We start from the raw sequence: 15,829 nt of genomic DNA on the forward strand, positions 1-15,829 counted from the left end.
ACTAGCCTCTTATTTTTATTAAAAAAGATATTCAAATCAATTAATCTGAATTGGGAGCAGCATAAAGAAGTTTCAAGAGGAGCAAAGGAGAATGAAAGGAACTCTAGGTCTTGCAGCTTATAGTTTTAAAATCATTTAGAAAGGTAAGAAACAGGTAAGAAACATACTTTATTTTACCTGTACATCTGTTGCATGCTGAGTTGATACATACACATCCATTTCTTTATCTTCCATTCTTGGAATAACAAGCACACTATTTGTTTCCAGGTAGAAATGTTCCTGTCCTCCCATGTGCAATTCACCTGGTATGTGTATAATTATAGGAAAAATCTAAGCAGGGTTTCAAGTGAACTGGGAGGGAATTTATATTTGCATAAATACATATGTCAGAAAAAAGAGTTCTATTACAGAAAGAAAATAGAATCACAGTTATTTCTCATTTCTTTACATCTCATGTTTGCACTTCTGGAAATATATGTTTATCTAGAAGAAAGATGCTCAATCACCAAAACCCTGTATAGCTGTATTTATTTCTCTGGCATAAGATCAGATTCTATTTAATATCTGAGGCTTCTTCTTCCTTAGGAGGTTAAATCTGTTCTGTTACAATAGGATTCTAATATATTCTCTTCTAAATCACTCTGTGAGAGAAAAAGTTCTTTTTTCCTTTCTTTTTTATTCTCTCTCCATCAGTATATGCCCTTATCCTGTTTCACTTCTCCTACCCATTTCTTCCCAACACATTCTTTTTGCACAATTTTCCTTTCAGTACATCACAACATAAAAGCTAATTCTTTCAGATTTGTGTTGTGACCTTTACTTTATGCCATCCTTAGGTCTGACTAGTTATTCTTAAAACACAGGTTTATGCAGCAGCAGTAGGAATCAGAACTGATTCCTCGAGAGGATGACATGAAGTGATAGGGAACAGCTGGGAAAAGTCCACAGGAGAGCAGAAAAAAAATCACAGAAGTCATGAACTTGTATGGAAAGATTGACAGAACTGAGGAGGCTCAGCCACAAAAAGTGCAGGAAAACATCTCGAAGTCTGTGGAAGACTGTTGCAAAGAGGTAGAGAATAGTCAGTGTTGTATTCTCACAGAAATAAGAACAGTGTAGTAATGCTTAAGTTACAGCAAAATCAGTAAGACATAAGAATACTCTTGTTAGTCACAGGAATGGTAAAGCACAGGGAAAAATCACTAGTGGGTTAGTTAATCTTCATTTCATCTTGATTATCAATGAAGGGGGAAAAAATCAACAACAGTGTTGTTCTTGTTAAATTCTTTTGAGAGCATAGCAAAAATCTGAGTTCAAGCACCAGCTGGTGATAGATTCTGAATAGCACAACTTCCCTTCCTCTCCTGATGCACCGCACGCACAAACTACCTTCTATGATTTTATCAGCAGACTTAAATCCTTTCTCAATGTCTCCTTTTTCTAGTTTCCTTTCTTTAGTAATGTATGAATTATGTTTTATTGCATCCTGCAGCAAGAAAAAAAGAACATGTTAATTATAATTCACTCAGATTATTTTTATACGGTAAAATCTTCAATTATCATTACGATCCTTTATTCAGATTGACAGATGGTTGCAGCTAAGTATTAGAAAGAGCAGGACAACTGTTCCCATTCCACCAGTAGAGAGCTTCTGTTTTTATTTTTCACAGTTCATACTACTCTGTCCTTCCCCTAGATTAGAAATACCTAATAACTGTTAATGGCACTCAGAGTCATTGAAAATATTTCAAAGTCAGATTCCTTTCTACTGAAGATCAGCCAGACTTGAAGATTTTCAGAACATGGGTGTAGGATGTGTGATTCCAGAATTTCTGCAAAGTAAGCTCTCCAATTTAATTCTATACTGGCCTACTCCTGCCAGGAATTTGGCTCCCACAAGCAAAGAAATTTTCCCTTAACACTTTCTGAATATTTTAAAAACTATTTTGAAAAAGTCCAAAGCCTGACAAAGACCTGCACAAGGAGGTGAACAGTGAACAAGGTGACTTAAGCGTTCTGTCAGACAAGGAAGAGGAGATGCATTGTTACCTTAATGGTGAGGACTGGCTGCAGATCTTCATACACTATCTTCACCTTTTTAGCTCCACACTTTGCCTGCGTCAGTGTCTCTGCAACCACGGCACAGATTATCTGTCCAACACAAATGACCTGCAACACACCAACATACATTACCCAATGAAAAAACATAGAAACAATTACACCTCTCTACAAAGAGTGTTGTGTGGAAAGAGATTATGCACCAGTGCCATTATTTAGGTTCTGTTCCTCTAATAATGCTATTCCACTGCCGACTTAAATTCATTAGCTGAGAAATACTATCGGCATCCTTCATCTTCCGCAACACCTCTGCTGCTATCAGTGATCATGGACATTTTCCTATGGCCATCCTGAAGTAGCCAGATATTGTATCAAGTAAAACCCGATATGGGGCAGACTGCTTTCCTTCTCAGAGAGGAAGGAAATTCAGAAAAAAGGAAAGAAAGGGATAACACACAAGGAATTACATCTGTCCCGCTGCAAATGCCAGCCTGCAGTATCATTTGTGATGGAGACAGCTTGGGACCTTGGACATTCTATGTAGTCACATCAGCTGTGCAGATTCTGTATGTTTCAGTGTATGAAAAACTCTCCTTATTTTTTATTTTTCATATGACTGAAGCAAATGTCCAGGCACTTCTCTAAGAGCAAGAAATACCTTGTCTTTTGCAAATGCTTCCTCTTCATCATTGCCATTTTTCCCTGGAACATCTTTTGCTGTTATCACATTAATCACTCCTGGCACCTGAAGGGCTTCTGAAATGTCAATTGATCTGGAAAGTAGAGCATGCACATAAATGAGTACAGTACACAGTACAAATATTTTTAGTGTGAACTAATTCCATGAACTTCAGGATAGAAACCTATTCCGTAGGTCTCATATTCTTACATATGAGAATATCTTTAGACAGAGAAGAGAAACTGGAAGTGTTGGTTAACACATTGAGAAAAATAAAACAAAAGCATGAGCAACTGTGTGTGCAGTACAAAAACACCTCTTTAAATTCTAGTCCCAGTACATTCAAAATCTAAGAACTCCCTACATTTTCTGTACTAAAAAGGATGAATGTGTTAACATGATCTCTTCTGTCCTTATCTGACAATACTTGAAGCGCATAGTAAGGACATTCTTTCTTATGCGTAATTGCATACCTCATTATATGGACAAATCAGATAATGTGAAGAGAGAATGTGCTTAACATACTTATATGGATATACTTTCTTTCTTACTTAATCTTTGCATGGGCTTAACTTTCTTACATGGATATACTTTCCTTCTTACTTACTTAATCTTTGCATGGGCTTTAACGCTAGTGACCACAGCCAATGAAAGTTCTCCATCCACTGGACAAATGTCATCAATGTAAACCGCTTCACCAGTGGTGTGCTTAATACCAGACTGGTGCATGATGGGACGTCCCACGGGGTCTTGTGGAGACTGTCCTGGGTCTACATCCTGCAAACAGGAATGTGTCTTCAAGTCAGAACAATAATTATAGAAAGCCTTACTCACACATTTTATCTGAGATCATTTTCTGATGATAAAATCCACATGGACACAATTTAGATTTTATGAAAATATTCTTGGGAAGTATTACGAAGGGCTAATTTGTGCTCCATTACCACCATGATGTTACTCGGATAGAGGTTGGAGAAATATATTGCACTAGATACCATTCACATCTCCAGTAAACATCAGTTTTCTGCAAAGACTGCAACAATTAAACAAGCAAAAAGCCAAATCCTAAAGAAGACACAATGACTTCTTCATACTGAGGATCCATGGCAGAAAAGATCCAAAACTTTCTGGATCTTAGCTAGCCTGTTTGCTGGGTCCATACTTTTCCTGACAGCATCCTTTGAAAGCCACACTTGCAGACTTCAGATCATGTTTCATGTTGTTTACTTCGGAAAAAACACATCTGAAATTCGGGATATATATATCTATATATACACACACATACATATATATGTAAAATCAGGAATTATTCTAAATCCTTCTTCCTCATCTTCCTACAGAGATAGGTAAATTTGTATTCTGCTGAGTGGTAACCAGACCAAGAAAAATGGTTTCATTCATGTTTCTGCTAATTAAATCTCCATCAAATCCTTCTAACACTTTAAAGTGCCTGGAGTTGACCTTCAGACACACCTAATGAAAGTACATCTTTGGTGCTCTCTGTTGTTGAGTTTTTGATAAGCTACAGTTCCTGATAAGGTCAGGGACAGTGAAAAACTTCCAACATTTGTGCTTTGTTTGCTTTTACTCAGAAAAGGATTCTTCTCCTTAAAAAAGTCAGTGTCTGAAAAGAACAAAAACAAAAGAATGTCTGAAGTTAAGGCCTTTTCTGGCAAACTGACACTAAGCAGCCAAAGATTGATTTTTAAAATTTCTCAGTTCTGCAATAAAACAAAGATGTGGGTGAAAATTCTTGATTTTTTTTACAATTAAATTTACATTCCCTGCTGAACAAAGTTTTTATTCCCTAGCTGCCTCTTCCCCTGATATTGTAGTTTTGCAAATAAACTTCTTAGGCTTGTACAATCAGAGAGATACTGCAGCAAGTGATTCCATTTATTTTTACTGAAATCCACTGAACAATGTAAATTCTCTGCTGAGCTCACACATAGCTGGAAGCTTTGCCTCTATTCCAGCTGTCGGGATATTCTGATGCTGCACAACACCTTGAGAACCAGGATTACATCTGTGCCCTGATAGACTACAAAATCTGTAAAACAAAAAGTTTCCCACAGGCTCAGCTGTTCCAGCAGCTTCATAGTACAATTAACAGAGACTTAGAAATAAAAACACAACAGAAGGGCACAACATTCATTAAAGCAGAGTCTGTGGCAGCCCCAGCTGCAAACAAACCTCACCTGATAGACTTGGACACCCTGGGGAACACCACTTTGTAGCACTCCCAAAGCACTCATCTTATCCTGTGAGAGTTCAGCATACCTGAAGGGATACTAAAAGGAAGATGATGTCAGAGTAGTATTGTCAGACCCTTATTTAAAAAAAAAAAAAAAAAAAGGTTTTCCCTTAATATATCTTAAAATACAACATAGCACCTTTACTCTCTCCTCTCTTATCCCCAAATATATAGAAAACCAGAAATTTCTTGCAGTCTGTCTGCTGATGCGGATATGCAGTTCTTGTCCTGTCCTTACCATCTGATGTAAGCCATGTAGCACTTCCAGGTAAAATCTGAATAAGAAGCTCACAAGCAGAGTTCTTCTATACTCTACTTTTCCACCTGAAGCTGATGGAGGAAGAGAAATTTCCTCCAGCACCAGTTTGCAAGCTTCACTCAGCATCTGATCATTCCACTGTCTGGTAGAAGAATAGGTTAGCATATACATACACTTTATTAAGACAGCTGAAACTACTGTGAAGTATGTGGGAAGTATTAAGTAAACAGCATAAGTTATATATCAAATAATAGCCGACTAGGGAGGGCTACTAAAAGAGACTGTGAGAAGCTGATGATGACAAAATCCAACAGGCCCCATGCATCACACCATACTTCCTGCTTTTTCCTTAAATACATTAGGACATCCACTACCTTCCAATGAGCTTCTCACAAGACTTTCTTGCACTGAGTGTGGTTGAGCCAATGCCTCCATATAAAATACTCAGATCTACAATTGTGTCTGTGCCTGGACTGAAGAGGACTCGCAATCCAGCATTCACTACGGAAAAAGCATTTTTCTGACGGTCAGCTTGTCTGAAGGCTGAAATAAACTCATCCTAATGGAATAAAAAACAATAGAAATGCCATAAATGGTAGAAATTAGTCTTGTTAAAATAAAGCAAATCTACAACTCCTTGTACTTTGATTATCACTGTCCAAAGAAAATATTATTTTTAACAAACGTTTTCTGGAATTACTGTTTCAGTTAATTTCTTAATTTTTCTTGAAGTACTAAGCCTAATCGTAGACAGACATACTAAGAGGGTACATTATTTGACATTGTCTGCAAGTAAGAAAACATGCCAAAGGTTTTTCAGTAGTTTGATGACTTCAGAGGACAGGAAAAGCTGTCCTGATATAAGCCACTTCATGTATGGATGGTGTGTTCTTTAAATCAAATCTCAGCTTAGAAAACAGTGGTTTCTCTTCCAGAACATGGAAATCCTACTGTGCCAAATAACCTGATTTTGTGAAGATTTTACACTCAGAGATTCTGTGTTTTATTCTAGCTACCACAGTGGCATTTACAGGGGGAGGCACTCAAAACAACGGCACTTTCTGTTGTCAGAAATCTCCTTTAGTTCTGGAGATGGTTAAACGTACTTTTAAAAACACATAATAGCAGATTCTTTCATGATCAGGCACAGAACTGATCCGTTTGTAAAGAAAATATTAAGTGCCCTTTTTCTCTAGCCCCAGAATAAAACGCTTAAAATTCAAAGCCACGGAGCCTGCTAGAGCTTATCAGGTTAGTTTCTCTCACTGTGTGTAACTGTAAAACTCAGGATTGTATGATCAACAGTGAGTTTTATCAGAAATGGAAAAACCCCTTACCAGGATTTAGATTTACTCACTTAAGCATCATTCAAATCAAGCTATGCAAAATCAAAACTAGGAACTGCCAGGAACAAGAGTGTGAACTGTCAGACAGATTCCTTCAGCTTTTGTTTCTGTACTTTCTGTTGGCTGTTTTTGCAAAAAAAGTTTCCATATGCATTTTTGTTATGTCAGCAGAATCAGTGGAAGAGATATTTCAACATTAAAACAAATGTCAGAAGCAATCACCCCAAAGAAATGGAGTTAATTTTGTGTGCTGAAGCTGCTGGATATCACACATTGTCCATGTGACTACTGACAGTTTTCCTCCTCTTTGAAGTGACCTTTTGAGTACACCAGTAGTGCTACTGTCTGGAATGTACTACTGTCTGGAATATGCTCCACAGCTGCTTTATTTCTCATATGATAATGCAGATGGGATTTCTATCTTCTAATGTGTGGAGGGAACTAAACCTTTCCACTTCCATTTTCTCCTCCAACCTGTTTGTCCCTATAATTACCACTGAGGCTCAAAGTTTCTGGGCAGTACAAACACCGCTGCTGCTACCAGCACAGATTATCCTATTGCAGTTTTCTGCTTGTGGAATTTTTTTTTTTTCCTTGGGAAACCTGCCATGGCTGGCAGCCTCTAAAAGGTTGGAGCACTCTTCCACCATGAGGCTACATATGTTTACTATGTGGTGTTGCAATGGGCAACTATTCTGATGTCAGGGTTGGTAGTTACTCCTGTGGTTATTTTGTCGTTAACTTCAATCACAGAATACATGCTTGCAGTTCTGTCTCCTGCTTGTGTCATACTTCTTCTCACATCCACTAGAGGGATATCTAAGAACACAGTAACAATGACATCATTTCCTCCACCACTAACTTCCTAAAGCTGTGTGCTGACACCATTGCTCACAGCAGTTCGGGTTTTCTTATTAAGATTTTGCTTTAATTAATGGCTGCACTGAATGCTTCTATCATCCATTATTTAGACTGAAATGTAAAATGATTTTGGTCTTTTATCTGGTTCTATTTACCCATAAGACAGACATCACAAAACAGCAATCTGGAGAGAACATCAATGATCTTACCTTTGTAGAATATGGGATAAGAACAGAAACAATGACCTCCTTGGGCTCTATGTCTGCATGTTTATGGCCAGCAAGAAACTGGTCATTTAAAAAAATCTGTCGCTTGCCACCTGTCACAGAAAAATGTATTGAATGTGGATTAAGAACAAAGCATCCAAATTTTACTTAATCTGTACAAAAGCATACACTTGGCCAGATCATCTATATAGGTTGAATTATTTTCACTTGGAGAAAAAATAATTGCACAAACATGCAGCTGTGAAAACTAAATGAAGGTGCTCAAAGAAGTGCTGACATTTTCAGTGAGCATTGTTTTCAGCAGAAAATAATAGCTCCAAAGTGCTGCAATAGCCTTAAAGCATACAGAATTACAGAATCACAGAATTGCCAGGGTTGGAAGGGACCTCAAGGATCATGAATCTCCAACCCCCCTGCCACATGCAGGGCCACCAACCATTCCACCTAATGCTAGACCAGACTGCCCAGGGCCCCATCCAATCTGGCCTTGAACACCTCCAGGGATGGGGCATCCACAACCTCTCTGGGCAGCCTGTTCCAGTACCTCACCACTCTCTCCGTAAAGAATTTCCCCCTGACGTCCAACCTAAATCTCCCTTCCCTCAGCTTAAAACCATTTCCCCTTGTCCTGCTGTCACTCACCCTTTCAAAGAGTTGATTCCCCTCCTGCTTGTAGGCTCCCTTTAGGTACTGAAAGGCTGCCATGAGGTCACCCCGCAGCCTTCTTTTCTCCAGGCTGAACAAGCCCAGCTCTTTCAGCCTGTCCTCATAGGGGAGGTGCTCCAGTCCCCTGATCATCTTTGTGGTCCTCCTCTGGACCCTCTCCAACAGCTCCCTGTCTTTCTTGTACTGGGGGCTCCACACTTGGATGCAGTACTCCAGATGGGGCCTCACAAGAGCAGAGTAGAGGGGAACAATCACCTCCCTGTCCCTGCTGGCTGCCCCTCTTTTGATGGAGCCCAGGATACCATTTGCCTTCCGAGCCGCAAGGGCACACTGCTGGCTCATGTTAAGTTTTTCGTCTATCAGGACCCCCAGGTCCTTCTCCACAGCTACTTTCACTCAGGAACTGGCCTTAGACTTTCAAAGTTCTTCAAGTGGAAAGTTTAATCTTTATCATATAGGTTAAGTGCATTTTTTTCCCTATGTGAATGTTATAGTCCACCATCAAAAATATCAAGTTTTTTTCTGGAAAATTTTCTGGAAAATTGACATCCTACAAAAGCTAATAATAATAATAATAATCAGAAAATCAGCAGTTTGGGTTTAAGTACAGCTATTATCTTTCTGCTCTCTTTCAAAAACTCTTAGACCATTAAATAATTAAAGCACTGCAATGAGAGAATGAGCTCCACACATAGCTCAGAGTTAGAAATAATTGCCAAGATTTTCCAAAGAACCCACAGATTTTATGTGACAAGGATGGAATTTGCTCAGGCTTGATTACTGTATGTGTTATTCAAACATTTGCACATGCACACACACAAGTACCACTGACTTCAATAGAAGTTTGTAGGTGCTAAGAGATCATGAGAATGAACCAGTTTTTCTTAAAATAAGAAAGACACAAGCAACAAAAGCAAACATCTGTCTGATAAATGGAACAGCGCATCCAGAGACCTGTCACACCTGACTGTTCTTCTTTCATGAAATCAATAGATGTTTCCTTTTGTCTTGTGAAACTCATAGACAGCATCTTCTGCTTGTAGACATTTCTTGATAGTTATAACGAGAGGCAAAAGCCAGTACAATGTTGTCTTCCATTCGGCAAAAATACCAATCTAATTCATTAGGGGTTATGCAGTAGTGTTTCATTTGAAAATGAATGACTTTAGTTATATTCTCTCTTGCATTGTTCTGTCCATACGGCAAAGATATCTGGGAGGAAGTTCAAAGCTTACCATCTGATGCCAAGTTGAGAACAGATTTGCCAGCAGATAAGATTGGGTTCAAGTCCCAGGCTGATCCCCTGCTTACAACGTGTCCTCCTAAAGACTTGAACAAACAATTAGGTTATTTTTAGGCTTGTTCTTTCATGTGTAACAGTGATCTGCATCATAAACCCATTTCATTCATTTAACAGGCCTGTTGGAATATCTCCTATTTGTTTTGTTTAATCTTAACTGAAGTTCTATATTCATAATTTTCCAGGTGATTTAATTTATTGTTCCCTTTGAAAGTTCTGTCTCATCATCATCTCTGTTGAGAAAGACCATGTTTACTTTTTTGCCCAATAAAATAAGCGATGGCCAATTTCTTAATTAGAGGCATAAATGCAAGGTATTAAGCTAAGGAAATTCCCTAATTAGGAAAAATATCAGAGATGCCTCAAATATAAACTCCCCTCCTGTTTGTAGGCTCCCTTTAGGTACTGAAAGGCTGAATGAGGTCACCCCGCAGCCTTCTTTTCTCCAGGCTGAAAAGCCCAGCTCCCTCAGCCTGTCCTCACTGGGGAGGTGCTCCAGTCCCCTGATCATCTTCGTAATACGTCTGTATTGTTGACTCATTTCCTGCCACAGCTAAATACATACCGCCATGCTCCTGATCTGTTCTCCAGCTAGAGTTCTCAGCTGCTGCAAGAGAGCTTGGTAGATTTTTGTTTTCTCCTCTGGGAGTTTTGGGATAGTCTCCATGAGAATATCTCGGAGCTGGGCAAGGCAACAGGCAGCTCCTACTACTATCCCTGAAACCAAATGAGTTTAGATAGTGAAATCATAACTCCACACTACATGCAATACCTATACAGCTAGTAAGGCCTCTAAAGACTTGCTATCGTAGGCAGCTTTTGTCAGCAGAAAAACAGAAAAATAACAGTAAGATAAATTTCATATTATAAGCAACAAGAACTGCAAATACTGTTTGCTTATTCAGAAAATTTTACCACTATACATATATCTGAAAAATACTACATTCTGTGTTTGCACACATAAATGCACATCATGTTTTTATGCACTGTATCCCCAAAGACACATACAAATATTAGTTGTTCAATCAGGATGAATGATGACAAATCTATTGGAACCAAACACTTGATCACATTTCCACTGGTATCAGAGAAGCCACTACCATGTGTTTCATTGAACTCTGATGTACACAGAAGTCTTCAAATGTTGTGAAAAGCTTTTTATTAATAATGAAAAGTAGGCTTAAATGTAGAGTTGTATTCGTAATTCAGTAGTTGCAGAAAACATAAGGAGATAAAGAGACAATTATCTAAACAGATTAATTCCTCTAATTTTAATAGTAAGATTTCCCATGGAGAAAGAAGATGCTGTATTTCATATTTTGCTGCAGATGTAATTTCTTCATTCAGTAGCATGATGTGCCTACTGCATTGGATTCTTAACTCAGTTCTTTTCACATCAGTGCACTTATGATTCCTTCTACTAGCTGAGAATCAAGCCCAACCACTCCAAAGAAAATATTCTTCTGTTTTGGGTTGGAAATCTATCATGTTTAAAATCTAATTCTAGCCTAATTAAAGTTCTACAAACTTTATCAGACAAATGGCTGTGACTGAAAGGTAAAATACCAGTCAAAACAAAGAAATAAGGCTGACATAGGGCCTTCCCCTATGTTTGCTGTTTGCAGAAATTTGAGATTTGAACAAATATGTTTTGCAGAACAGTCTCATGAATTGCCCCATCCATCATCATCTCCAGACCATACGTAAGCTGACGTATTGGCTAAAAGGCTTAGTAAAATGACTGCTATAGGAGAGGAAACAAAAAAAAAAGAAAAAAAAAATCCAAAACATTCAGCAGAAATAAGAGGTAATGGTTCTTATTCCTTCTGGTGTCAAAATACAAAATTCAGTTTAGTCATCACTGTTTGTACCATTAGTAGAGCTAACTTGGAGACTTACCATCATCTGTGATACTAAAAACTTGCATTTCTGGAATCCTCAAAGGATGGAGAATGACTGGATGATAGTCATCACAGTCATTTTTGTTGAGTCCTGTGAGGGAAAGTACAATACTGTAGTTAGAGACCTGTTTAAAAAGTTAAATATATTCTTTGATGCAGAGACTGCAAAGCTCAAAAGCATTGTAATTAAGTAGTTGCAAAGTCTTGTGAATTTTATTATGTAGTATCTTGAATGCCATATTTTACTGTTTTTCCTTGGTCCACTTCATCTGACCCCCATTGTGCTTACTCCTTCTCATACAGCCTTTTCAGATTAGTTTGAAGGCTGGTCTGAAGTCCGAAGTCCAATATGTTCTTTTCTGACTTTTGCTCCATGTTCCTCTAAACTGGTTTCTGGCCATTTCCTTTATCACATTAGATTTTACCTCTCACCTCAGAGTTGTATACAATTCTACATTTATATATGAGCTACATCATTTCTGTGCTTCTCTTGTTTTCTCCTAATGCAACACCTTTAATATATATGTATATTCCCAAAATTGTGTGCGTATGTATGTAGTAATTAGATTACCCCATGGTCTCTCTCTGTTGTAAACCTCATGCTTTGTGTAGAGTCCTACTTGCTCTGCAGTAGCTGTCAGAGCCTTATCCAATGACAAAAGGGAACTTTCTCTTAATGTGAAGAAACTTAAATTTTTTAGACTGAAGAGATTTACCATTCTGGTGTTATGTGAAGTATTACATGGTGGGAGAGAAGCTGGGAGGGAGGGTTGAGCGAGTATATTATTAGAAAAATGCTACAATTACGTTTGTAATGCAACTATAGCTGAGAATTGACTTATGTCTCTATCTACAATGAGAAATGCCCCCTGGTTGATTATTCCCTCAAAAAAACAAAACAAAAACAACAAAACAAACAAACAAAGAAAAAACCCCAGCAAACAACAACAAAAACAATAAAACACAACCCTACAAACTCTCAAGCCTGTCTATACTATGCAGAAACCAGCCAGTGCCTAGATATCATGAAATATGGGGTTACTGCGCTCTTTTCCTTTGTTACACTCAGGCCAATGTGGATGGGAAATGTTTGACCCTTCAACTTGGGCGATTCCTTCCTTATTCACACAATTTTCTCTCTGAGGTTACTAGGAGAAGTTAGTGTAAACCCTGTGCTCAGTTATGGTGGTACTAGTTCTAATTTAGTTTTCATATGCTGTAAAAAAATAGTGAAAATGACCATGGCCTAACTATAGAAGCACAGTCACAAAGGTGAAAGAATGCTTTCAGGATTCCAAGAAGACAAAATGCCCACTGGATAGCATAATCCCTGTGTCAAAACGTCTTTTGCCATTCCATACCTAAGCTGGTGTTCCCCACAACCACAGGTGCCTTTGGATACTTGGCTTTCAGCTCCAGAAGCTCCTTCAGGGTAGAGGGAGAAATCCATGTTGTTCTCTTACTGCAGAAAATAAGAGTCTTTCTTTGCTGTTCTTGAGCCATTCTCTGTGGTGGAAATGATAAAGATTTGTAGGTTTTGAGAAATGTCAATATAAACAATTTTATTACTACCTAGGACACTGTCATGATAAATGATGAGACGCAAATGGAGTTCTTCATCTTGTGCTTATATAGTGCTGTACAATGCCGAGTTTTTATAACTATGTTATTGCTAAAGGCCATCTAGACAACTATGCAAGAGACACTAGACTAGTGGTAAATTAGTCTTCTGTTTTCCTTTATCTTGCTCTGAAAGTTTCTCTTTGTATACAATGTAACAAATAAGAGTGCAACGTGATCTGATTTTGAAGGCAATCAGGAAGCCAAAAGCTCACTGCATATGTGAGAGAAGACAAGGAGTGTATTCTGTCAGTCAAGGAGAATCACTGTATCACCATCTGCCAGATGTCTCCTGTTTGCCTTGCTAGACCCTGATTAGTTTCTATGATATAGAATTTATTAACTTTTAAAAATGAAAGTAGCTACTTCTTCATTTATCTGCAAGAACTAATTTGTTTGGAAATACAGTCTCCTTGGGTTGGTTCATCAGTATTTGCAATTTATTATTTCTAATTTAAAGGGTTCCTAAGGCACCTCTTGTCTTACAAGGCTAATTCCCTTTACTCCACTGAGAATGCCATGTATGCTCTTACCATACTCAGCAAGTACCTTGTGGAATCATGCCTTCAAAATATACAAAAAGGACCACTGAGAAACATCTTTTTTGCAAACAAAGTAACGAACACATAGACCAGTCAGCAAATGGAAGAACAACAGCAATTATGAACTGGTTTTCTATGTAAAATACTAGCCTGAAACCCATGTAAGTAGGAGCATGTGGACTCAGTTATAATTAGCAGTTGGGCACTCCTTTGCCTGACAAGAATCTGTCACTAGTATTGTTCTCCACATCTTTGTAGCTGTATTTTACATGCTTTTTCCAGTATCCAGGCTTTCAATGCGTATTATAGAATCACAGAATGGCTTGGGTTGAAAAGGACCTTGCAGATCTTCTAGTTTCAACCCCCCCTGCCATGGGCAGAGTTGCCATCCACTGAATCAGGCAATAGATCAGATTGCCCAGGGCTCCAATTCATCAAGTAGACTTGATTTCACATAGAGCTTATGACCAACCTACTTAAATTGGCTGAGAGCTTGCAACAGACTTCAACAAACTCAGCATGATCATTCTTAGTCATGCTGTAAACCTCACACAGCCCGAAGAGACAGATCACTCCTCCTGGCAGCTTAATGTGAACATGTACAACAGATGACAGTATCTCCTTTCTTGATGAACAGCCTTTTGAGTTAAGAGCAGTTTAGAAAAGATGTTTAATCCAAGTACAGAAGTTGCAAAATATCCATTTAATGCCTGCATTCTTACAGCATGAGTCTGACAATGGCAAGTCAAGTAGCAGAAAGGTAAATTTGCCTTCAACTTCAGGAAAACATAAAGAAGCTTATACCTTAGTACGCATGTTCAGCACTGAGAGACAATCGTTAAAAATAGAACTTGTGCTCTTAAACTGAAGTGTTTACAAAGTTAACTGCCATTAAGTAACACTCTGTAACACTGTTACAAATCAAAGAATTAGGCCTTGGCTTCCCAGGACACAAATGAACTTTCCAGTCCCTGAGGTAGTTGCACAATAGCAGTGAGAAGTACACAGTAATATTTGCAACAAGAGTACAAATAAGGAATTTCACAAGAAGCTTTTGAAACATGAGAATCAAATAAAATCAGCCTGAGCCTGCCTATTTGGACTCTACTTGATCTGGTCTGGTAACACCCTATTCTACCATTTTCACAGCTCTTTTCTCTTGCCACAGACCATGCAGCACTTCACACATTCTCCTTTCAAGTTTTCATCCGTCCTTCTGTGACTTTCTAGTAACTGCTGCCATAAACGCTCTTTTCCCTCTCCATCCTTTCTTATGCATCAGTCCAGCCTCGATTTGCCAGCTGGAAGGAAACAATGGGTCCTGTAGTCATTCGAATCCAACAGAGAATGACAAGATTGAAAAGACTGAGCAGTTCATCTGGGAACTTTCCAACAAAATGCTGCATATAAAAAGGTCTGAAATTAAACAGTTCTCAGTAAGGAGATGTTTCAGGAAAACACTGGAAACAACATTTTTGTTATGGAGAAGCAAACCCTTTCTTTCTTGAAAATATAAGCAATTTAGAACAATGGCGACATACAAATTGTCCACATAAAAATTCCTCAGTACGTCTGATGAAAAATGTGTTTTTTTTTCTGTTTATCTGAGGATAGAGTCATCATGACCACAGTATTTGCAGGAAAGCAGTCACACTTGCATTACAACAAAAGTAAAAAATGAAAGATGAGTACTTTTACCATTAGTTCAGGAGGAAATATAAATTCTTGTGTTGGATCCACAGGGAGGAATTCTGCTGGGTTGCAAAGACCAGAGCGAATCTGCAAAGACATTGGAGTAAAAATGATGAGTGAATATTTTCAGAGTAAGCTGAAAGTCTTTGCCAAAACATGAGATTTTTTTGCTGATGTGACATTGAGTTTTGACACTTCACAGGTTGAATCCCGTTCAAAAATTTGAGATAGACAAATTGATTTTTAATGTTAAGTTACACTTGTTCACAAACTACTGTAAGACAGGAGACTATCAGAATAAGGATTCTCAAGCCTTTGCTTAAATTACATCAAGAGTCGAAAAAGATCTTACAGTATTTCCTGAAACCAGCCACAGCAAATATGCAGCAAGAATGGGTAAAATATCTACTTTGGGAGAATGCAG

General features: G+C 38.2%; 1 protein-coding gene across 3 annotated transcripts in view; it reads right to left on the reverse strand.

The window, feature by feature from the left end:
- Nucleotides 1-15,829, reverse strand: part of LOC116233971 (aldehyde oxidase 2-like) — a 50,479-nt gene that overhangs the window by 21,981 nt on the left and 12,669 nt on the right. For all 3 annotated transcript variants that reach the window (XM_031601207.2, XM_090144210.1, XM_090144211.1), the window contains exons 9-22: nt 15,412-15,492; nt 12,913-13,057; nt 11,550-11,642; nt 10,216-10,367; nt 9,586-9,679; nt 7,667-7,776; nt 5,625-5,809; nt 5,230-5,392; nt 4,936-5,028; nt 3,345-3,514; nt 2,717-2,831; nt 2,050-2,169; nt 1,390-1,486; nt 178-302 (exon numbers count right to left, since the gene is read on the reverse strand). In XM_031601207.2, coding sequence (XP_031457067.2) covers nt 178-302; nt 1,390-1,486; nt 2,050-2,169; nt 2,717-2,831; nt 3,345-3,514; nt 4,936-5,028; nt 5,230-5,392; nt 5,625-5,809; nt 7,667-7,776; nt 9,586-9,679; nt 10,216-10,367; nt 11,550-11,642; nt 12,913-13,057; nt 15,412-15,492 — 1,743 coding nt within the window. The remainder of the gene's footprint in view (nt 1-177; nt 303-1,389; nt 1,487-2,049; nt 2,170-2,716; nt 2,832-3,344; nt 3,515-4,935; nt 5,029-5,229; nt 5,393-5,624; nt 5,810-7,666; nt 7,777-9,585; nt 9,680-10,215; nt 10,368-11,549; nt 11,643-12,912; nt 13,058-15,411; nt 15,493-15,829) is intronic.

The sequence above is a fragment of the Phasianus colchicus genome, chromosome 7 (genome assembly GCF_987193195.1).
Source record: "Phasianus colchicus chromosome 7, bPhaCol1.hap1.1, whole genome shotgun sequence".
Lineage (NCBI taxonomy): Eukaryota > Metazoa > Chordata > Aves > Galliformes > Phasianidae > Phasianus > Phasianus colchicus.